General features: G+C 34.2%; 2 protein-coding genes across 2 annotated transcripts in view; both read left to right on the top strand.

The window, feature by feature from the left end:
• LOC126979067 (uncharacterized) overlaps window positions 1-23976 on the top strand; it is a 377271-nt gene extending 353295 nt beyond the window's left edge. The window contains exon 8 of the transcript XR_007732746.1: window positions 23960-23976. The gene's annotated coding sequence lies outside the window, so the exon portion shown is untranslated. The remainder of the gene's footprint in view (window positions 1-23959) is intronic.
• LOC126979036 (paraplegin) lies at window positions 6116-25829 on the top strand. The gene is made up of 15 exons (XM_050828207.1): window positions 6116-6410; window positions 6516-6668; window positions 7294-7428; window positions 7803-7940; window positions 9505-9598; window positions 10295-10428; window positions 10935-11099; window positions 14408-14559; window positions 16841-17063; window positions 19375-19508; window positions 20041-20177; window positions 21362-21564; window positions 21894-22013; window positions 23171-23356; window positions 24081-25829. The coding sequence occupies exons 1-15, from the start codon at window positions 6231-6233 to the stop codon at window positions 24273-24275; spliced, it is 2349 nt and encodes a 782-aa protein (XP_050684164.1). The 5' UTR covers window positions 6116-6230; the 3' UTR covers window positions 24276-25829.
• The last annotated feature ends 338 nt before the right edge of the window (window positions 25830-26167 follow it).

Raw genomic sequence — 26167 nt, 5'->3', positions numbered from 1 at the left:
AACTAATATACATCAAGAACCAAACAAAAAACTAAAGTAAGGCCTTATTCTAGGTCTAGACATATATTATATCTGTGTATTACTGTCAATCACACTTGATATAACTTTCAATAAGTTTCAGTATTCTTCATGTTAGATATTTTACGTCAAACTTCTCCTCCTTAATTTCTTTTAGCCATAGGATTGTGATATGGAAAACAAAAACAAATCAAATGCTTATCATTCGTAGCCACAAACTAATTCCCAAAGTATCTATCACTGACCTTCACCCTATAATGAACGATATCTAGTTCAGTTACTATAGAATGGCCAGTATTAGAAGATTGCAACACCTGCGCATACGGCTCACTCCAGGAATAGCACAAGCTAGTTAAAACCGGTCAAAACTGAAACGACTGTAATTAGAGGTTGGAAGGCCAACTAGGAAACGTACGACCAACAAACAGCGTTTTGTTGTAAGAATGAATATATTATATTAATTAAATCTTAAACGTATCCTTTATGAATTATAGACAGGTCAGTTCATTATATTAATTGTTTGTGAATCATGATAGCGACAATAGATAGTTTTTTTATGAAATCTAAATATTCTTCTAAGAACAGTTTTATGACTGCTCGTCAATACACAAAACAAAAGGATTTTAGTTCTTAGGTACTTGCTAATTCTTCGTGTAATAACGCCTATAATACTGTAAATTAAAGCATATTTTGAATATATTTTTTATATGTACCCATCTTTATGTATCATAGAGGTTATATATATTATTCACCTATTTCAGAAGAATTTTATTATTAGAGGGTATAATTCAAATTCAATAAATCAAAGTCGTTTTCCGTAAAGAACATTTTTACCGTCTCCACTTTGTATTTCTCTCAACTCGCCACTAGAAGACGTTACAGCTCAAAAAGTTTTACATCGTTCAACGGATGTCCATAAATACTGTTACATACTTTGGTTTAACCCAACATTGCAGAACAAGGTTAGAATTTATTCACTTTACTATAAAAAATAGCGAAAAGTGCAAAAATAATTTAAATAGATTTACTAAAAGCTGGGTCGAATTCACATAGGTATTTCCTAGAGTCCCTGATTCAAGTCGATTGCAGTAGAGTTTGTCCCAGCCTTCGAACCTAGAAGTTACCTTTAATTAAGTATCGAGGTAAATTAGTATCAATATATTACTCGCTCACAGAAACGTCGCGCCTTGAATCTCAATTGTGAATCAAATCACAAGTGCCATTATACTTATAATATGGCGGCGCCTGATCGGAGACTGAACGTGTTCAGCTGAAGTTAACATCGGAAAAGTAAAGGATATGGACTGGAAATCTTCATTTAGATTTGAGAGAGATTGCCGCTGAAGTTTATTTCTCTCTTGAGTTGATTAGCATCATTTTAAATAATAACTTAAATTAATAAATATTAAATAAATATTTTTCATGATTTAACCATAAAATTTGCAACTCGTATCATATTACATTTAAACTGACACATTGACATACACTCATATATTTATACAACACACACACTCACACTCACAAATACACTCATAATTTATACAGAGGTTGATACATTTAGAAAAAGTTTAGATCTGCATTGTAATCGTTATTAGTTTGCCCTCTTTACTATGTATCCCACCTTACACCTTAGGGAGATAGGAATGGCTGAAAACCAGCGCTGCATGAAAATATTATTTCAAGCAGCATAAGCTGAGCCTACTCCCTTTTGTCTTAATGTATGTTTGTAATAAGCTGATATTGTGTACTTAAGATAAGTTCAAGGCAATAAATTTTATTATTATTATTATTAACATGGTTATATAAACATGCTGCCGCTCGGCTAGCCCCGAAACGCTTGAATTTTCTCTGAATTAAATGAGTTAATTCCAACCCAAAAATTATGATATCTATTATTACTGTTGACGAAACGTGTGAAAATTAGTTAACAAGCATCGAGGTGACGCTTTCCAACTGAACTGAAGTGAAAAAACCACGCCAAAATCGATCAAGACAGTCATGATGACTGTTTTCCTTGACTTTTGTAGTTTTGTGCATTCGAATGATTACCAGAAGGTCAGATGGTAAATATAGTTCATTATTTGAGCGTTATGCGGCCATAAGGCCAGGTTTTTGGAAAGAAATTTCATGGATGGCTCTATAATAATGCGCCTTCACACAAGGCTATCATAGTGGAAATTTTTTGAGAAAAAATTCAACAAATAGTATAAAGAAATACCAACATTTCACCAGATATGCCTCCAGCACCTCTGGAGAATTCGCGATGAGAACTAAACTAAATTGCAGAAAAGACATTTAAAAAATGTGTTGGAAATTCGATCATTCATTGGATTGGTTGGTTGGATTTGATTGTATCGTTTATAAAGGCATAATAATTTGAAGGCGATTAAATAAATTTGAATGAATAACTAGCATTTTGTATATGAGTATGATATTTTCCCCGTTACATTTCTCAAAGTATTTTTAGTTAGTTTTATTGATTTGTTTTATCTGGAATTATTACATTTGTGTGACATAATCGTTGTGAAAATTTGAGATTCATTTTTAATGCTGATCGCAAAAACAAATATCGAATTTGCGCACATTCTGCAATAGAGCGTGTGTAGTTTTCTCGTATATTTCATTCTATAGCTGACCTTCTGTTTCTTTGTAGTCAATTTAAACTTTGGTAAAGATCGCCGGAGTAGGTTGAATGAGGGTAGCGCAGGACCGAGCATCACGGTTCTATGGGGGAGGCCTTTTTCCAGCAGTGGATGTCTTCCATCTGAATTGGAAAATTGATTTTAACTTTTCCTTTCAAAGTGGTTAACACGCAAATTTATGTCTTATGGGCACTTGAGGGGTTTAATTGAATAAGAATCACTTTCTCAGTAGAGGGAGGACTCGAGAGAAGATTCTTCCGGCACTCCTGCTCGGCGATTTCTCAAAAGTGACCTGCATTAGCAGTGTATACGGCATCTCCAGTACGCATGCATGTTGAAGGCGACCAATGATATGCAGTTGAAATAGTATTACAGATAACTCCAGCGTTCACGGGCTTTGTATTCGTTAAATTACTGTCGTCAAGAACTTGTCTGTCCCATATACATATATGTATTCTAGACCAGGGGTGCTCAAACGGTCGATCGGGATCAACAGGTCGATCTCGAGAAAAAAATCCGGTAACACCTCGTACCATCTTATGAAAAGTATGCTCAGGACATGCAGTGTCACGCTTCAACATCCAAAGTCACTCTTTAGTTAAGCTTAGAACTTTAGAAGGCTTTTGTTTTGTAAGAACCAATATACTCGCAATTTTGAATAATAATTATGAGATTTTTCATTGACATTTAAGAGCAGACCTACACTTACCTTGACTAAAAAAATGCATATTTTGCGCAAAACTAATATCTCAGTCGTGACACTCTACCTAGACGACAATCCTTCATCACACATACTTGAAGCCTCTCCGAGCCGATCGATCGTAGTCTAACAATTTTGAGGTAGATCGCCAGCAGTTCAAGCTTGAGCACCCCTGTTCTAGACGATCGCCAACCGATTCCGATACAAGACAAAACTAAAGCCAATTATTTTGTTATCAATACTTTTGTGGAATACCTCTGACTATTGAAGTAAGTTTCAAGATTCACTAAAGTCAAAACTTCAAAGAAATTAGCGCATCCTCATAAATTATTCTTTATTGACCCATTCTATAATAATTTTCTCCTAGAAAACCGATCTAAACAATGCATCTTGCAATCACGGCGTACAAAAATAAACCAGTAATTGACAATATAATGAAGAATGGCGGTTAAGAAGACGGCCCACTATGATGAATGCAACCAAGGTGACAGGATATAGGGCGATAACAGGAAAATGGTGATTGACGCAGATAACAAGACTGAAGTATATAGGGCAATTCTAAATCGTGTTAGTATTTATGACATATATCCGGCAGAAGAAATTTGGCGAGAAAACGATGAGTCATTCTTGATTCTGTTCCTTTCGATTATCCATAGTTAATTGTACCTAAACTAGAATTGTTACAAAGAAGCACAGTAATGGTAGGTACTATGATATGACTGAGTATAAGTATTATAGTAAACACAAGTTAACTGGCCTACAAAATCTGTAGTGTTTAAAATTCGTTCCATCATATTTTCATAATATTATCATACTTAATAATATTTAGGTTGTTAGGCCTAGGTAAGCTATTTTTCTGTGTTCTGTGGTAAGGACCGCTATAAAATGGCGCCTATGCTATGATTCGAGGATACAAATAAAAAAATCAAAATTAACATAACTGCTGATCGTATGCAACCTAGAATATAGATTATTTTTAAATTGATAATGAAAGCAATGAATAAGGAGATGATGCGGTCGAAGATGACGGATACCTACTATGATACGCAACTGTAGGTCTACTCTTATTCAACGAAAACCGAAGTTTTGTGAATTTCCTACTACCCATTCGTTTTGAAGTTTCGTCCCAAACGTCATTGACGAAACCGAGGAACCTTTTGATTTTCACAAGTTACAAGAATGATTAGAGGCTGCTCTACGTGAAGAACTCTTAGAACGTAGAAGGAACCCGCGCCGCCTGCGCAATCAAATTTTACTAGTGAAATTCCCGACTTAGAAGTTGTAGGAAACTGAAATAAATTATAGCTTCCTGTGTTTGACCCTACTCTTATTTTGTTTTCGGTGAAATCAACAAACTTCGGAACTATAGACAATATTGGTGAACGATTGAAATGAAAGTTTTTTGTATCCGACAATTTGAAGAGTAGGTACTATTTCATACCAACGATGTAATTAATGACAACAAAAAATATGTGTAATTATTACAAACGCAATGTAAACAATGCAAATTAGTACTTACTTAAGATTTTTTGTTTTATCTTTCAAAGGTTTTCTAATAAGAGTTCTCAATTATGTGGCTAATAAATGATCAATTAAAGTGCTTATTAACACACCATCGCAATCGCGACACCTTCTCGTTCTATCAGAAAGTTTCAAGTAAATACCAGTTTTACTTATATTTTTTTCACTTAAAAATATTGCCTCTACATAATATAACCTTTTCAACGTCACCTTTTCAAATGGCTACACATACGATGATGGTACTATACCTTTTAATTTACACGTCTGAGTGCTGTTTGTTAGCTGGAAGTAAATTTTCCTGTTATAATAAAAAAAAAATGTTGTTATTTTATTAATACCAAAAATAAATCGTATTATAAATGTCACTAAAGATAGGAATACCACTACTGTTGAAAAGGTATAAGTAAGATAAAGTTCTACCTTTATCCTTTCTAACAGCTGTACTAATGCAGCTCATGCCCTTCGACCTGCCTGTGAAGCGTTCGGGACAAAACTTCGAAACGAATGAAACCATAGTAGGAAACACCCGAAACTTCAATCGAAACTTGGTTTTCCGTTGAATAAGAGTAGACCTACTGTTACTTGTATTGTGCACTAGATGACGTATAACGGGGATATATTTTAAAGGGGATAATTTGTGATTCAACGCCATCTACCAAAGTTTAGTACATTAACTGGGTATGTGACTTAGTAAATACTAAATCCAAATCATAGACCGGATATTATACTTGATCTATGATACAAATATTACAACAATAAACGCTAGGTGGCTGACAGGAAAATACAATGCAAATTGTTTCTTTATTTGGAAACATAAAGTCTATGTTTATGAAAAACATTTATACTATTAAGCCTGAGACAAATAGATCAAATTTGTAATTTTTGACAAAAATATAAAAAGTTATTTTCAATGGCACGACAAAATAAGTTCTAATTTTCTAAGTGTTCAAAGATACTATTAGATATATTATACTATATATAGACTATACTATAGACTAATTTACTCATTATTTTCGCATAACGGTGCCGTGGCAAGAAAAGTCAATGTTTTTATTTTGGAAATATTGTTTATTTCTGTTCTTAATTGAGTTAAGTTACTTATTATGTTAAGTATTATGGTTCAAGCTGATGATCTTGGTACCAATTCTCGACATAAATAAAAAAATAATAATAACATTGACTTTATGCGTCAAATGAAATGTCAATTGTCATTTCCCTATACATTATGCCTAAATTGTCAATTGCGTAGGTAATATAAATCTTGATCAAAAATTGAGTAAACTTGAAAATATTTGTGAAATGAGTTAAATAATAAATAGCAAGTGTTAGCTTCCATTCCATCAGATAAAATGTTGTCCGTAAAGCGACTGCCGCCCCTTGCTACCTCAAAATCTCAATTAAAAATACCTTACGAAATGAGTGTTATTTTAGGTAGAAAATTAAATAAAACCCCTTTTAATAATACAATGATGCATTTCTGTAAATCTGTTGTCGCTCTACACTCAATTACAAGCAAGAGCCGAAATCCTGTAAGTATATTTATTATTGCACAATGAATTTGTAAACATTCCAGATATTTATGATTAAGTTTATTATCATTTTTTTTACATTAAAAGTAATATATTTTTTTACAGCATTTAAGGCAGTTCAATGCTGAGTATAAAGCAGCATGTGCAATGTGGAAGAGGTCCAATATTTCAGGCTTCGCACCCACATTCAACAGTCTCTTAGGAAAAAGCATACACACAAGTTCAACAAATTATAACCAGGAACCCAATAAAGACCAGGTATAACTGGTGAACATTTTTGTAAAGCTTAATTTTTATTGAATGGATGATACAGTTTTAAATTAGTGTATTGTCACTTAGTTGATGTCCTGAAAACAGCAAAATTCCTGTAATCCAATGTTGCTGAGTGTTTCCATAAGTCACTAGTTTGAGTATTACAAATTATGTTATAACAATGTTTACTTTGTGTTCTTTTTGCAGACTTTTGTTGTAATTGTAATTATTCCTATGGGTTCATGTGATCATATCATTTTGTTTTGATCTTATAACCCATGATGCATCAAATTCTTAGAGGTTATCTAGATAATGGACAACTTGATGTTAAAATTTCTTGAATAAAATACACAAATATCCCGAAAGTTTTTTCTCCAGTGCCAAGTGTTTCAAACACAAACACAAACGGCTCGGGTTACAATATAATTTGTTGCTCTTCAAGCCTTTGGGTTTTGTTTATAAAAATGTATGTTGGCGCTTTTGTTTTGAAACAGGCTAGTCAAGTTCTTTGTTAAATAATATAAACTGTAGAAACTGCAAAATTTAAACAAACTTTGTCTTAAGTAGGGCAGTCACACATTTGTTATGATTTTTATAACTTTACCTACAGATTACATTTATATTATTACAGGATAAAGACAAGAAGAAAAATGACGATGATAGTATGTTATCAATGATTGTTAAAGGCCTATTCTGGATGATGACTGCATTTAGTCTTATAATTATGAGTTCCATGCTGGTACCTGGAGATAACACACAGAATGAGGTATTTATTTCAACATTATTGGGGCTTGACAAACAAATAGCATCAGGATAAATAAAAGTGTTATTTCAAATGTCTTCAGTTATTTTTTGCTGCTTTGCTCAGTTGTTTTATTTGAATTTTATATACTTCATAATATTATTGCCCTATTAGAAATTTATATTTACTTATTATACATGATTACTAATAACATGGCTACATTTAATTGGAATTGGGGTTGGACATGAAACATTATTCTACTAAGAAAATTTATAATTTAATATGATTTTATTGCTTAATATTTGTAGATATAAAACATAATAATTCTGATTCTTATTTTAACTAATAATGTTTAGCGGATAATAAATACATTCAAAATCTTGAATTTTCATCAACAGTTTGTCAGATATGTATCCTGGAATGAGTTTGTATACACCATGTTGTCGAAAGGTGAAGTTGAAGAATTGATTGTTAGACCTGATATTGAAGTTGTCACCATTATACTACATGAAGGAGCTGTTTTGAAGGGAAAACGGGTGAGTTTAATACACTATTCTATGCAATTCAAATGCTTACTGTTGATGACATACTAATTCTAGTAAAAGATTTTTTTTAAACCTTCTGATGAGGTCATAAAAAAATAGCTGTCTGCACATCTGTGTCTGCAAAAACTGGAGATAAAGAAGTCCAATATGGTCCGGAATCTGTTTGTGGACTGCCTAAGAGCGCCATTTATCACACCCTTACAATTTCAACAAGAAGCACTTAAACACTGGAGCAACTCAATGGCTATAAACAATTCCATAGCACTGATAAAGGCTTTCAACAATAGAAACGAGAATAAAGTCAATCCAATTTGTGTCACATGTAGCATTCACTCATAAAGTGACAGGCTTTTTCCTACAGAGTTAACATCTTACTCTCTTAGGCACTCACTAACACTATGCTGCACACAAGCCTAGAAGCATGGCGACCACAATTTAGAGGTTTTTTCTGTTCAGAATTCTTATACAAGTAGAGATAATCTCTGTTATATATGAGACCACATTATCTCTTCTGAAAGTTACTTTTTAGAGTATGAGCTATAATTAAATGGACTCGATTTTTATTCTTGTCTTGAATTACTCAATTTTAGACTATATAACAGAATTTTTTATATGTTGTAAGAATCTCCAAAATGTCAGTAGATGGCACAAAGTCTGGGCTTATTAAATTGAAATGGTACCATCACCAGTTTTCAAGCTAGAATAGGTCAGTAGTGTTGCACTCCTAATTTGTTAGAGAAGTTAGTTTGATGACTTGACTTGTGAATGGGTGCTGCTTGTGGTGCCAGGTCTACCTGTTATAGTTAATGAATCATTGTATTTGTTGGATGCGGATTTGGACGAAGCATCCTCACACAAACAGTGAGATCAAGCTCTTAAGGTTGATGCATCCAATATACAATAATTTATATTAATCCACTTGATTCTTTATTACTTTTCATGAAATAATAATAATTATTTAAACATGACTCATATATTGGATGCAGCACCTTACAAACTAATTTGTTATGTATATTACAGCCATTGTAAAATACTCTAATTGATTGAAAAGAGTGGACATTGAGTTCCTTATATTATATTTTCTCACGAGCTCAACTTTTAAGTAATATGTAGGAAATATTTATAGTGCCGATTCAGAAGCGCTTAGTTTAAGCCTGTTTGAATAAAGTTTAACATCCCGAACAAAGTATTAAGATCATCTATTAAAGTTGTTGCAGTTCCACAAGCTAATGCTTGAAATTTAATGTAGTATAGGACAGAATGTCCTTTGTTTGTTTGTTTGTGTTTGTTTTGGGATTAGTAGCACATTATTGACCCTATAATTTTGAGGTTAGCTCTACTTAAGCCCAGAACATTTTTTTTCATGGAATAAGGAGGACAAACCAGTGTATGGGTCACCTGGTGTTAATTGATTACCGCCACCCACTTTCTCTTGCAACACAAGAGGAATCACAGGAGTGTTGCCGACCTTTAAGGAAGGAAGGACGATAATATTTTGTAAGTTGCGAAAAGTAGTCCTTGAATGTTTATAGCTGTAATTAATATTAAATTTCAGGCTACCAATCGCGTCTTTCATATGAATGTGGGTGATATTCATCGATTTGAAGAAAAGTTGCGTGATACTGAAAAAAGTTTGGGTGTTACAGAGGGTGAGATTTTTATCTTAAATTATAAAATTATTTACTTAATCAACAGTGTGCGACCCGTAAATTTGAAAAGACCTGAATGTCGAATAAATTGAAATTGACAGTTGAAATTTAAGTATTACTTACTGTAAGGTGAGACACCACAATTGAGGGAAATGACGGCTGATCTCAATACATTTGTGAATGGGCTCTAGTTATGGAGGAAGAATGATCCTGCCATTGAGAACCTTGATTTGATGGTTAAATCTATGAGCATTTAAAATGTATAATACCTATATCTACTTACAGTGTGTCAGAAATTATGCATACACTGTATGTAATAACTGTTTAGGTTCTTTTTATATGATTTACTCATTTATTTTAGTTTAAGCCATTCAATATTTATTGCATCAATGAAATATATGAAATATTTGTAAAATGATGAAGCTGCATATATTAATTCAAAAACATTAAAATCAGTTACTTTTCCAAAGTAGAGTTAAATGGCAAAATGTACAATTTTTAACTTTATAAGTGTAATTTCTGCATTAGCATTGAAAACGATGTTGTGTACCGTAATAAGTCCTACATATTGACCGGCGAACAGAATAACTAACTTGTAATCTTAAGTCCTTTGTGGCCAGATTATTATTGAAGTCATAAGTCACATGTGGTACTATGACAGTACCTACACTATTAATATAAAATCACGGTTTTCAGGTGTCAGAGTAATTTACGATAGAAACGGCACTGTGGCTGGCAAAGTGATCATAACCTTGCTGATTGCAGCTGTCATATTTTCATTTCTGTACTCCAGCAAATCAATGAAAATGAATATCAATCTCGGAGGCTTTGTAAGTAATAATATAGTTTCTTTTAATTCTATAACTGAAATTAATATAATTAATTATACTTAAACAAAATGGTTGTAAACAAAGAGGATTGTATAATATGTCTCTTCTGTTTAGTTATCATGATAGGCTTCTAAATGCCACTGCTTGTAAACGGGTGCTATATAAGTTTCTTGTGGTGGCTGGATGATCTCGTTACCAGAAACTCTGGTTCATGTTTTTAAAATTAAAGTTATTATTAAATTAATATATTTGTTTATTTACAGTGTGTGGATTGATGCATCTACTGTACTCAATAACTCTTGTTTTCACTTTTTTTTTTAATTTACATGTACTTTATACGGATGCGCGCGCGAATGGTTCCGTAGGTACCATTATTTATAAGGGGAGCATCATTTATTTTATTCCGGTTTTTCGTATTTGTTGTAATAGCGATAACAGATAAACATCATCTGTGAAAATTTCAACTGGCATAAGGCAACTTATTTTAAATATTATAAATATTTCAGAGTCAATTGGGCCGTGCCAAGTTTACTTTGGTAGATTCAATGACTGGCCAGGGTAAGGGTGTTAAATTCGAAGACGTAGCAGGCCTCAGGGAAGCTAAGATCGAAATAATGGAGTTTGTGGACTATTTGAAGAGACCGGAACATTATAAAAGTTTAGGTGCCAAGGTATTTATACTGCTGAAATAAATGCGTATAATGAGAACAATAAATTATAGTTAACACAAATTAATTAAATCATCCCCACCATCTGGATGTGTGGCGGTCCTCCACAGTGCGGTTTTCAAGGAGCTTTCTTCCACGCACGACTAAGCTATTGAATGAACTTCCTATTGCGGTGTTTCCGAAACGATACGACATGGGTACCTTCAAAAAAAGCGCGTAAACCTTCCTTAAAGAATGTGGGCGGCGGTGATCACTTAACACCAGGTGACCCGTACGCTCGTTTGTCCTCCTATTCCATAAAAAAAGAAGGATACAATCAAGATACACAAGTAGAAAAACTTATCACTTATCTACTGGTTGACACCTATTGATTTCTAATACTAGAGCTGCTCTTGCCAGATACTGTTGTAATTGTTGGGTGGGTAGACATACTGTTGGTTGCAGTGCACATGTAATTTCTGTTGTATGGTATTTAGGCCATGGCATTAAGGTGAGACTTAGCCACCTGCAACATTTCTGGATGAGATTCAAATGATAAAAGATGATTTTGAAAATGATGATGACTAATAAATATTTATACTATATAAATAATGTGTTTTTCTATCCTTTTCCTATGATAAACAGTGTATTAAACCTTACCTCAAAAGTAATTATATGAAATATTTTATTAAGACACGACTTTGGAATTATAATGCTGGTTGTTAAGTATTTTTGGCAAGCATTCTGGTTTAGTGGTTATGTCAAGTGCCCTGATTGCTAAACTGAAGTATTGGAGTGTACACACGCCAGGGACTGTAAATATACCTGTGTGATGAATATTTTTGTTCTGTGCATCATTGTAAACCATCTTTTGTCAGCTGTACCCTTACTCTTCCTACAGATTCTATTTATTTTGATATCAGATAGTACAACCTCTACTTAATTATGACCGTTTCGGTTTGCTCAAGACATTACATAATATTTTATTATTAACATTTCTATATGATTTTTCGGTTATTTTTATTCCCATTTTTGTCGTATTTCTCAGTATTCCGGTTAGACCATTTCTAACTAAATAATTCGTTGAAATCTAGAGATTATAAGGAATAGATCACTATATGTTTCAATACTATACACCACATTTCGAGGTGGGCCTAAACGTTAACCAAAAAAAAAACAAAATGCTGGTTGTTATATATATACAGGGTGTCCCAAAACTCAACGATAACCTGGTACCGGGCGAGAGGCCAAAGTATACCAGTTATGAAAAAAATAAGAAAAAAAATCTATGTCACTTAGTCAAGCGATGACAGAAATTTTTCGAAAATGTTAAAAATTTGACACCCTTTCTTGCATTTTTAGGTACTGTGATCGCAATTTTCACAATTTTACAGTGATTTTTTTAATAATGTTATCTCAAATAACAGTGCTATTAATGGTAACCACAAATGAAAGTAATAATTGTCATTGTTAACTAAGTAAAATAAATTAAATTTTGACGAGTTATTGTTTATAAAAGTTATGTCAGTCAACTTTGACACTCTACGTTGGAAAAAAAATGTACTACACTACCTATGGCATTTTAAAAGATGGCCCATTTAGTCTAGATTCCAAAATAGTACAATACTTGCCACTTTTCTAGCCAATAAAATTGCTATTTCGTATTTTTTGCGAAAGGAACTCATGGAAAATTTAATCAAAATAAAACGGTAAATTATCGTAACACTTTACTATCCTCCTAAAATTAAAGCAGATGCTCAAATTGTTTCCCTCCAGCACGAATACAAGCTCTGCATCGCCTCAGAAATGACCTGTTCACCAGTCTTGCAAATCTCCTCGCATTGATTTCTTCTGATGCTGCATCAATTTTTTGGCGCAATTCTGTTACATTTTGAATTGGTTTTGAGTAGACCTTTTCTTTTATGCATCCCCAGTAAAAAAATCTACCGGATTCAGGTCTGGGGACCGAGGGGGCCATGAAATTGGTCCAAGGCGTCCGATCCATTTACCGGGATATAATTCGTTTAAATATTCTCTTACAGGCCGGGCATAATGTGCTGGGGCAGCCATCTTGTTGATACCACATTTCTCTGTAGATGTTGAGTGGTACATCTTCTAGCAATGTCGGCAAATCATTATATATATATATACAATATATAAATAAACTAATTAGTATTTAACATATTCTGGCTGACTGAACCAACTAATAACATCATCATCATTAGCCGGAAGACGTACACCGCTGGACAATCCTCCCCCAAAGATTTCCACGACGATCGGTCCTGCGCACTAATAACATAATAATAAATAAATAAATAACCAAATGAAAGAAACATTTAATGTATAAAATATATTTAATGCCTGTGTAATCCAGTGTGTTAAAATAAAATATAAAATGATGAATTAGTAATAAAATATGTTTATATTAGCTTACCCGACAGACATTTTTCTGTACATAATAAATAAAATTCTGTTTTCTTATGCATTTGTCAATATTATTTCATGACATCAAGAATTATTTCATAAAATATGCTCCCTGTTGTTATAACGAAATTGTTTCACGCCAGAACTGTCAAACCGTGCATCAATTAAATTCTGTCATAGAAATATATATACAAAACAAATATTGGTAATAAAAATAATTATGGGTCCAAAATCGAAATTTAAAGTATCCTATCTCTTAGGTTGGACTGAATTGCACTCCATGAAGTAATCTCTATTAAAATCCGTTTATTAGTTTAGGAGTTTACTGGAAACGAACATTAGGACACTGGATTTACATATTATATTAAGATTTGAAATGCAATTACAAAATACCTATTCTTATTTTACATTATTTTTATTAAAGTATATTGTGCTTAATTTGATAATCTTTATATAAATATATATTATTTGTAAAATACAAAATTGTTTTGTAACATTTTTTAAATTATTTTTCATTCTTAAAGCCAACATTACTTCATTTATGAACTTACTGATGGTTATCCAAAAGGATGTGTCAGATCATAAAAATTATACCTGATTATCAAGTTCTCTATCTTTTCATTCGGTGGAATCATTATGAGACCGCATAGAAGTAACAAAAAAAATTTAACTCATGAAACAAATACTAGTATTAAAATCAGTTAAATAAATAACAAGGTATTTTATTTGGAAAACCGTTTATATATTTTGAAAAGACGTAATTATCAATTTGTATTTAAATACTTTTATTTAAAACAATGATATTATTTCTATTTAAAATAGTAACCATTTACAATGCATGTGCATTTTGTGTTTAATTACTTTTTTTGAGATTAGTATGATCTATTTTGTCACATTTCTGTCATCAGGTGCCCAAAGGAGCGTTATTACTAGGTCCTCCAGGTTGCGGTAAAACTTTACTCGCTAAGGCCGTGGCCTCTGAAGCAAACGTGCCATTCCTCTCCATGAACGGTTCGGAATTTATTGAGATGATTGGTGGTCTAGGAGCTGCAAGAGTCAGGTAACCATATTTTGTTTTTATTATTTATTTCAGAATCAAATGCTTATACAATTTTATTACAATTTATACTTAACGTTACGTAAAACCCTATAGTTTCCTTTACTTTAAACATAGTAAACTAGATTTGCGCTACATGGTTATTTTAAACAAAATGCGATATTTGACATAGAAATAAAATAAACTTAAATCTATACTATAATATTAGAAAGCTGCAGTGTTTGTTTGTTTGTTTGTTTGAATGCGCTAATCTCTGGTACTACTGGTCCGATTTGAATGATTCTTTCAGTGTTGGGTAGTCCATTTATCGAGGAAGGCTATAGGCCTATAGGTTTTTTTTCAAAATTAGGGATCCGTAATAAAATTGCTATTTTGTAACACAAGGTGTAAAATTGAAAACCTACTTTTGCGTGCGCTGCAAAAACTATTGACAATAGAACAAAATTATGTACTATATATGTATGGGCAATATTTTATTACTTATAAAACTATCGCGTGAATTATACTTTATATGGCAAAACAACGTTTGCCGGGTCAGCTAGTGTAATATATAAAGAGACAGATAATATTATATAGATAGAAATAGATTAAAGTATTAAATTAAAAATAAAGAAAAAACAATTTAACACTACATTTGTCACTCAAAAAAATAATTGGAGAGTCTCAATCTATCCTTCAATAAAAATATACTCCTCCTGGTATTCTCTGCCCACGATGGCTTAAGACTACGCCACGATGAGTGTTACCATTGATTGAACTTACTTACTCAAAGAAAATTACTTACTAGCTTTACTAATTAGTAACTCGTGTGATTCATCTATTTAAATTTAAATTAATTTATTTATTGAGTTGTTATTTCATAATTGCTTTATTAAGCTAACAAAACATTTTGCTGTATTTGGGTAATTGAATCACAGACAGTGGCAAGACATCGCATTGACAAGTGTCACACTGACAGCTCGCCATGTTTTTTTTATTTTTCACTCCTTTTTGGAGACTTTGGCTCGCACATTCCATGCATCCGCCAGCTTCAAGTTAGCTCGCCATTTAGTCGCTATTGTCGTGTCGCTCACATCTATAGCGTTTTTACACTCGAAAATAGTTTGAAAACCGCATCTATACTGACTGATCATTACGATTAAAACTGGATTGCTCTTCAACACCGTACCTTTACTCATTACTTGGTAGAATCAACCTGACATTGGCTCAGTTGTCAGCCACAATATAAAGAATAGAATAGAACCGAATCGCAATTGATCACATATTCTTAGGCCAATCACAACATCCAACTGTCACGGGAAGAAAATATCAGCCTAATATAATCCATATTATTATACCATTCTCCCGAGCAATAGTGCTTCATACTACACATACTACGTGCAGATAGATATTGAAGTCTGTGTGCTCAGCTGACAACTATAACCACCGTACTCATAGTCGTTTAAGGAATACTTAAATAGCTACTGACTATATAGCATAAAAAATATTCACTCCTTAATTACTTTACTGGTATCACAAATAGTTTATCGATATCACAAATAATCTGTTCATAGTGAATGTTCTGCTATATGAATATATAGAACTCCTTAGGCTTAGTAGATTAATGTATACTAATATAGCTAAGTATTCCTTAGTACTACGATAAGGAACGAATATGAGTGCGGCGGTAAGAATAATTTAACAGCTGTCACTTTGTTTATAATTAATGTAACTGGGTTATGTCATATTCTAACAAAATATTCAAAAGCCAACTTTTCTGCCCGTATATTTGTATAAATAAATAAGGCACTGTTCCCAAGTTGTCACATCAATAGCACTTTCCGAGCAGTTGTAGTATGGTATAGATTCATTTATTATTTATTATGTGGGTATAACTAATTCAAAGGTCGGCATTGTTTTGTGATTCATGTTGTTCATAAGATCACAGATCACAACCATCGGGCTCCTTCCATCTACTATTTCTTAAAATATATAATTTTCTACATTGTATAATTAAAACATACAGTGACGAAAAAACGAGCATGCATACAAGTCAATGGTCTGATCATCTCGACCGATACTCTCTTAAAGACCAGAGAATTAGAGCATTGCCGGCTGTTATTTTAATAATTGAATGGGTGCTCCTTTAAAATAGTTGGATAGTTGAAAGAATAAGCATTAGCTGTAAATGTATGGTCTGTAACCTACTTTTAAAACTGCATTATGAATATCTCTCTCATATCTCTATCTACACAAAAGTATTATGTTCATGCTATAGGAACCTTAATAACATAATTTCTTTCAGGGATTTATTCAAAGAGGCTATCTCTCGTGCACCTTGTATTATATACATTGACGAGATGGATGCAGTGGGCAGAGCCCGATCTTCGGGGGCTTCGTCTTGGGGCCCCGGCGGCGGTGAAGGGGAACAGACGCTTAACCAACTCTTGGTGGAGATGGACGGCATGAAGAGCCGAGAGGGAGTTGTTGTGTTGGCTTCAACAAATAGAGCTGATGTGCTTGATAAGGTACGGTATCTCTGACCATGATGTGTCATTGATTTTCTAGTGGTCATGAGAGGTTCTAGGATACTTCTGCTAGTCTTAATATATAAACAACAAATTTCATAATCTTTTTATACTGTAACGTGTGAGCCCTTCCCTCACATGTTTGAATGTTGTACAAGAAAACAATAATTTACTCTTTGGTAAAATATTATATTCATTTCCGTCATATTAATTTTATATATTTTATCTCATAAAATTTTGTATTATATTAAATACTAAGAAGACGGCCGTTTTTACTTCACTTCATGACCGCATCTCTATTCTCGTTTCTTTTTCATTCGCCTCATTTCAATTCATAACAATGAGTTCTTATATGCGGATAAGAACTCCATAATCCATTACCTTGTTTGAATTTAATACGCTTCCGCCCACAATACTATTTTAATCATAAAAATATCAAAGAATATCTAGAAAGTTATTCATTCGATTTAGGCGATATGATTCTTTTTTTTTTTTTTTTATGGAATAGGAGGACAAACGAGCGTACGGGTCACCTGTTGTTAAGTGGTCACCGCCGCCCATACTCTCTTGCAACACCAGAGGAATCACAGGAGCGTTGCCGGCCTTTAAGGAAGGTGTATGCGCTTTTTTTGAAGGTACCCATGTCGTATCGTCCCGGAAACACCGCACAAGGAAGTACATTCCACAGCTTTGTAGTACGTGGAAGAAAGCTCCTTGTAAACCGCACTGTGGAGGACCGCCACACATCCAGATGGTGAGGATGATATCCTAACTTGTGGCGTGTCGTGCGGACTCTTTGGTCCACCCCCTTTGATAGATGCGGTATTAGACGATAAAGCGTCTGTTGTTATAATCTTTAACACATATTTAACTTTTTTGCTTAACACACATTATGTTTAAGTATGTATAAATTGAGGGTTTAAAAAAAATCAACAACGAAATCCAACGTACCGCTCAAGTATCTTAAAATGGTGTAATTATAACAGCTTTAAAAATATTTGCATGATAATGATAACTACGTTTGTAAGGGGTGGATGACAACCTATTATTGGATTTATTTTATATTTTTGGGTATTTTGGCGGTGGAGACTAAATCAGAGGCACTAACTCATTAAATAGGCATTGGTCTTGAGAAGCCTTGGAACTTTGACCTGATCTTTTAAGAGTGTTAATAACATCTCCTGAGATTTTAGTTTTACCACCAGATTTAAGGTATCCTCGTATTCTCCTCTATACTGCTCAAACCCATTGACCATTGCATGCAAGTTTTTCGTTTCCTCTAATAACTTCGAGTTTTCTATGTGCAATTGACATAGATCAGTTTTTAAATTTTTATTTTTATTTATAATGTCTACAATCTCAATTTCGCTGTCGTCCCTTTCTTTAAGAAGTTCGTGTTGTCCCTTGTACTTTTTAGATCCACGAGGGCTAGTTGGAGCTATTCCACAGTTTGGCGGGCTTTTTTTCCTCGGGTCATCATTTTTATAACAGCTGACGGATCCCGGGAGGAAAATGTCAAGACCAGGGATTAACATTTTTTAGTTAGTTTAAGTAAATAAAAAGGCTTTGACCAAGCTCAGTTGTTGTTGATAAGAGCAATTTATAAATTTACAGACGAAATAAATATTCGGACGGATACACAGTACCCTGTAAATGCTCACAGGCTTATCGTATGTACTGGTAGAAGAGGGTTTTTACTCTTAATATAAAATTAATGAGTTTTTGTTCTTTTAGTACACTTACCTAATATTGAGATTTAAGTAGGATAGGCTGTTCACTACTGATTTTGATTTCCTCTTCATAGTAAGATTTTTCTTTACAATATGGAATGACGGCACTAATTTCGAAAAAAAAAATACATTATATATTTGTTACCTTTAAAGTGATATCCCTCATTTCTGGGATTAATACAATTAAGTTTGTACAAACCTTTGAATTCCATCTTAGCACGACACGCCACAAATTAGGATATCATTTCCACCATCTGGATGTGTGGCGGTCCTCCACAGTACGGTTTTCAAGGGTCTTTCTTCCACGCACGACTAAGCTATGGAATGAGCTTCCTTGTGCGGTTTTTCCAGGACGATACGACATGGGTATTTTTCTAAAGGGCCGGCAAAACTCTTGTGATTTCCTCTGGTGTTGCATGAATGTGAGCGGCGGTGATCACTTAACATCAGGTACGCTCGTTCGTCCTCTCTTCCATAAAAAAAGAGTTATCATTCGATCCCAGGTGTTCGATACTACAATTATAATTATTTAAATTAAAGCCGCGTTAATCAAACCAAATTCTGTATTATGTTTGTTTCAGGCATTGTTACGTCCAGGGCGGTTCGACCGTCACATACTTATAGACTTGCCAACGCTTTCAGAGCGAGAAGAGATTTTCCAGAGACATTTGAAGAATATAGTGTTAGAGGAACTCCCTAGTTACTACATTAAAAGGTATATTCGAATGAAATTCATCGTTGTTTTTTTTTCAAATATAGCAATGAAATTTAATTAATTTTTTTATGACAATAAGGGACGATACGCCCTGCCCATAACAATGCCGCTCAGGATTCTTGAAAAAAAAAACAGAGATCTGAGCGGCACAACAATTGCGCCTTGAGACATCAGACGTTAAGTCTCATTTGCCCAGTAATTTCACTAGCTACGGCGCCCTTCAAATCGAAACACAAAAATGCTTACACATTACTACCCTACGGCAAAAATAGGCGCCATTGTGGTACCCATAATCTAGCCGGCATCCTGTGCAAAGGAGGCACTGGTAAATGGTCGCCTCTTACGTCACCCTATTATTTTTATGCCCCGGGGAAGCACAGGGCAAATTATACTTCTGTTTAATTTTTTATATTTAGATATTTTTTTATTATACTGTCTAAATATATTTTGATAACTGTAACCTTTGATGAATTTCTTCTTTTTTGGGATTTCGGCATACAATTATATCTCAAAAATCCGTCGTGTTTTTCAGGTTAGCCTATTTGACGCCTGGGTTCAGTGGTGCGGATATCGCAAATGTTTGCAATGAGGCTGCATTACACGCAGCGAGGTACAAACATACCATAGTCCGAGCAGCTGACTTGGAATACGCCGTTGAGAGGGTTGTAGGTTAGTTTTTTCAGTTTTCAAGAGATCTCACTAAATATCGGGATAGTGTCGATGGGAAGGATCGAATCGATAGGCGTGTCTAGTTTACTTTACTTATTTTTATACATTCTATATGTACACGGAACAGAAAAAACTAGTGGAAGTGGCATGTGGGCGTTACCCTGTCGCCACTATTGTGTACAAATGTACCTACTCGATAATTATCTTTTAAAAAAATACAAATATGTCTTATTGTGCCGTTTTTTACTGTAGAAATGATAGCTGTAGTAAAAATATGTCCAACGAAGGGATTTTATATCATCGGTTATCATTTTTCCGATTTAAATACAATTATTAATTTTTGATGTGTTGTGCTAAATATACAATTAAAAATGAACCATAATATTATGAAGTATGGTTCATTTACCTTTACGTTTAATCGATGTAACTTATGTTAGAATAATTAATGTAAACATTAAAAATATCTTGCTACAAATCACGTTGTATCTTGCTACTCAACAAGTGCATGCATGTATGTACCGATATTATTTTATCGAAATAAATTGTATTCAAGTTGCTCTTTTCCATGCATCATGCGATAAGGGAGTAAGAAAGTAAAATATTATAATATGGTTGTGGTTGCGTACAAAAAGTCTCTTAGGTACAGGGGCGTGCATTGGTTTTTCAGCGCGGTAGACGTAGCTAACTAGTAGTAGTTGCGATCAATATTTAAAAATTTAGTTCCTGTTATAAGGATAAATATAAGTTCACTTACCAACATTTTTCTGCCATTCTGTAAGATTCATCGTGTTTTTAGCAAGATTTGTGGCTAATTTTCGAAGCGATTTTATCCAATACAGCATTAAACCTTATCTAATTAAATACCTTAAATACATTCTTGATTTAATATAGATCTATATGGCCCTTTACAGCATATGATTTAAATGAATATTTTCGAAGATATTACAGATTTAAAAATTGCTGGACGTAGCGTTTGCGGCGGTTCCGGCCGGCCGGGTTTTATACCCGTGCGAAGCCGGAGCGGGCCGCTAGTTTAATAGATAAATGTGTGAGTTTCCACTCCCACTAGTTTTTTCTGTTCTGTGATATAGACAAATCACGTTGTACTTTTATTTCGTTTTCGAAGAATGTTTTCTTTAACTACGATTAGAGTGCTTGTCATGATTCGATTAATATTTATTTAGGGGGTACGGAGAAGCGAAGTCACGCTATGTCGCCGGGAGAGAAGAAGATTGTGGCATACCATGAGTCCGGGCATGCGTTGGTCGGATGGCTTCTAGAACATACGGACGCCTTGCTAAAGATTACGATTGTGCCCAGGACTAACATGGCTCTTGGGTTCGCACAATACACTCCATCTGACCAGAAACTATTTTCGACAGAAGAGGTAAGGCTTCTATGAAATATAATTTATCACTTGTTACATACTGTACTTATATGTACATTAAGGCATACATGGCTGCAAATTCATTGTATTTGGCACAAGATGTATGATAATATAATTGATTTATTTTCGATTTACATTAAATCAATTGAATATTTTGATTATGAAGATTATATGTGAGCCATCACATCATGATAATCTTTATTATTGTATTAATTACTCTTTGTTGAGATACTGACAAGTCTGTGATATTTAAGTTTTATATGTATATATATATATATAAATAACATACAATTATATGTCATATACTTATGTAGTACATTTGTTTTCAGCTGTTTGATCGTATGTGTATGGCATTGGGCGGTCGCGCTGCTGAGGCTATAGTGTTCAATTCGATCACGAGCGGCGCCAAGAATGATTTAGAGAAGGTTACAAAGATTGCTTACGCACAGGTGAATATTGATAATAAATAAATACCTATATTTACAGTATTAAGTCCACTGCTGGAAAAAGGCCTCACCAAAAGATTTCCACGACGATCGGTTATACGCTACCCTCATCCAACCGGTTCCGGTTCGGTATTCCGGTAATCTTGACCAGATCGTCGATCCATCTTGTGGGGAGCCTACCAACACTGCGTCTTCCGGTACGTGGTCGCCATTTGAGGACTTTACTGCCCTAACGGCCATCTGTCCGTCGAAGTATGTGCCCTGCCCACTTCCACTTCAGTTATTGAATATATATGTCACAGTATTAAGTAATTAAAGATAATTTCGTATACCTTTTATTTATAGAAACAGGTTTAAAAAAGGTTAAGGACACGCATATGAACACTTCCCAACCTTCGGACAATATTAAACACGATTTAATTGTTAAATATATTTCTCATAGACTTAAATGACCTGACCACGATGACGTCTGATCGATATTGATATGTCTGTTAGCTAGTTTAATATTCCAAATACGAAGGAGGTAAGGGCAAAAGTTGCTGGCTGCTTACGATCTGTCAATAAAAATCGGTGACAGTAACAATCAATTAGCTTTCTTATTCTAAATTGTTGTATGTCCGTTTGATATGTTCTTGGCGGCCATTTTGGATTCCGCCATATTGTTTTTTATTATTTGTTGATATAGCACTAAAATCTTCGTCCGATATATGTACCACAGTGTCTGACAACAAAGATTTTGAACCAGTGTGTGTTGTCAGTAATGACTAACGGTACGCAGACATGGTGGTGGCCTGATGAAAAAGGTCGTCCATAGTCGCTCAAAGTGCAATGGAGGGGGCTCGGAGGTTGCCTGCGAGATCGAATCAGAAGATCCTAGGAGAACCAAAGTGACTGATATTAGCCCCAATGTTGCGCAACTGAAATGTGAGCAGGGCACATAGCTCGACGGACACATGGCCGCATGGATCACGCACGGGAAGACGCAGTGTTGGTAAGTCCCCCACAAGATGGACCGATGATCTTGTCAAGATCACCGGAATAGGTTAGATAACAGCAGCCCAGGTCTGATCGTCGTAAAGGTCTTTGGCCTTTTAAAAGCCGTTGTCCAGCAGTGGACGTCTTCCGGCTGTAATGATGATGATGACTCATCTTTTTTACAGGTGCAAGTATATGGCATGTCACCAACAGTCGGCCTTCTGTCTTTTCCCGATATGAAAGACAAAGGCAAGAGTCCATTCAGTAAAACTTTGAAGAACTTAATGGATTTGGAAGCGAGGAAAATTATCGGCAAAGCTTATTATAGGACAGAGTCACTACTGAAGAACAACCACGAGAAGTTGAAAGCTGTAAGTATACAACTTGATATCGTGGACAATTATAATAATTATTATCATAACGGTATCGGGTCGTTCGGATTTTACTCCGACGTACTCCTTAAGGTGTGTGTACATTATACCATAACCATACCATGACAGTGCTTCTATGTCCTCTAAAAAGTAAAATACAATGGTAGTTAAACCTTTGTTCATTGCAGGCGACGTTATAGTCAATGATATAACGGCTAGAAGTGGATCCAGTCTCATGTTTTCAGTTATTAAGAATATTTTTTTCCTTATACATTCCTGGCATTGTATTGATATGATACGGTGTAGTGATATACGCCCGTATTATAAAGTGTTATGTTGCTGTGCCCGCAACTTCGGCAGCGTGTAGGTAGTAGCTCAGATCTCAGTAATTAATTAAAATTAATATATTTTGATAATTTTGAGTAAAAATTATGAACTGAATTATTTCAACAAAGTTGTTTCAGTAATTCGATTTTTAACGCGATAAGTGATTTCTGCGTCATGTTAGCAAACTGACAAAAAATTTCTATTACTTATTTGTAATGTGTTTCAATTTATTTTTGCAAAAATCTTAATTGCACAATTCTTAATACGAAGTCTAAGATTTTATTATTTGTATAGATTTCCTAAACTTCCTTCTTTGTCTTCTTTATAAATTATTTCTTTATGAATAGCAACGCAATGTTACAATATTACTTTACAAAGTTAATACTTGTCCTTTCAGCTAGCCGAAGAGCTTCTGAGAAAAGAAACGTTAAACTACAAGGAAGTAGAGGCCATTCTGGGCCCCCCACCGTTCCCTAAGAAGAGTTTTGTAGATCCAATCGAGTTTGAGAATACTTTGAGAAACTTAGAGAAATCCGCTACAGAACAGGAAAGTAGCAATATAGGGGCACCATCGGCTAAACCTGATTTATAGATGATTAAAATTGCTGTAAAAACTCTAACTACTGATTGAAGTACAGAAACGGGAATTTAGTTTTGAATTTAATTAATATTGTTTCTGTCATGTCTGCCTGTGTTGTTTTCTGCATAAATTTTGTGTTAAAATCAGTAGCCTTCGTAAAAATAATTGTATTTGTGTGGAAACATCAATGATTATTTCCTTCCCTCTACCGTGTTCTATATTACCTTAATAAAGGTTCATCTCAATCCCTATGACGACATCAACATAATCAGAGATTTTATAGAAGCCACACTACACAAATTGCCTTTATGCCTAAAAGTTATTTACTCACAAATCTCTAATATTATTTGGAAGGCTATTATAAAATCGTATAGGTATATTATCGCTTTCTTTAACGATTGTACGCAATCCTCCATTATTAAGTATAAAAATGTTGAAATATGCCTGAAAAATATTACCAACGGAAAAATATCAAGTTCTCATCGGAAACTGAGCTTGTTCTATTTATCGATAGGATTTTCTTAAAGTTTAAAAGTGTGTCGATTATTGTAATTTAATCTTCTTTCTTTCATTAATATTAATTAAATATGTATTTTTATGACAGAAATAATATTTAATATATAAAAATTAAAACCCCACCAATTCTACCTATGGTAAGGGCGACAGACAGGGTTACGTACGATGCGTGCCTTTGCAAAACAACTACCTTCCTTTTATCATATTAAGGCCCAAAGACACTAACCTCGGTTGACCACATTGTGAATTGGACAACCTCGAATTGTGCCAATGAAGTCATCGTCATTTATTCGCGCCTTCTTGTTATTTGGGAAATATTTAGGATGCCCATTTTCGGCTCTCATTAATCCTTTTATTTAAGCTTTCCTACTATTGGTACTTTTCAATACAACTCCTGATCTTCTTCTTCTCGGTCAATATGCTCTTGAGAGCGGACGTGTTTGTCAATAAGTTTCAATAGGGGCTAGATGCCTAGAGGCCTTTCACAATTTCTCGCTATCTCTCTCTCTGTTAGAGGTCATTCGAGTGCAATCATGCAGGCCGCCCACAGCAGGCTTGACCTGATTGGTCCATCGCATAGGTACCTTCCACGCGGTCTAATGCCTGATACTTTTCCCTGGACGACAAGGCGTTCTGTGGACTGACTGCTTTTTCTCGATACGTGTCCAAAGAAGGCGATTATGCGGGATTCCACTATGAAAGATAAATGCTGTTTAATGTTTAGTTCCTTGTAGTATTTGTTCTTCATGTATTTATTATATTACATTTCAAACCAGAGTACAACACGACGAAGTAAAACGCCTTTTTTGCAGTAAAAAAAAGGTGCTAATACGAACACTACATCTTCACAGGCACAGTTAAACATTTTTTATTTATCTAAACTGTCTAAAGTTAACATCGATCTATACAGCCTCTTATGCAATTGCAATCAGTCTTATTACAACGGAGTAATTGTACTGTGGTACCTATATTATGATCAAATCATAATTTAATATTTTTATCGTGTATTTGTAGAATTTCGTAAGTAGTGTTAATAAAAGATATACCATACCTACCTTGTTTCAATTCCACTATCATTCGTTATAAGTATGAAAGTGAGTCGAACACGTCGTTAGAGTCAATGAGCAGAGTTTCTAGTTATAAGTCAGCCTTGTTAATAGCTCTCCAATGTCGCATGCGTGCGTACGATATTGCACTTTAAAAATGTAGATAAAGAGTCTAATATAGAGTGAATACTATTACGTTACCAATTTAATGTATCATTATGTATGTATATTATTATGTTGTACCATAATATAAGGTATATCGTTCGAACCTTGTCGCGTACATCTTTTTGTTCGCACTTTCTTGGCTATTGTCTATCTAGTGAGTATTGTTAAGATGTTTGC

This window comes from Leptidea sinapis, chromosome Z, assembly GCF_905404315.1.
Source record: "Leptidea sinapis chromosome Z, ilLepSina1.1, whole genome shotgun sequence".
NCBI classification, from domain to species: Eukaryota; Metazoa; Arthropoda; class Insecta; order Lepidoptera; family Pieridae; genus Leptidea; species Leptidea sinapis.
Note: the sequence above shows the minus strand (reverse complement) of the source record. Positions and strands in the feature narration are given on the sequence as shown.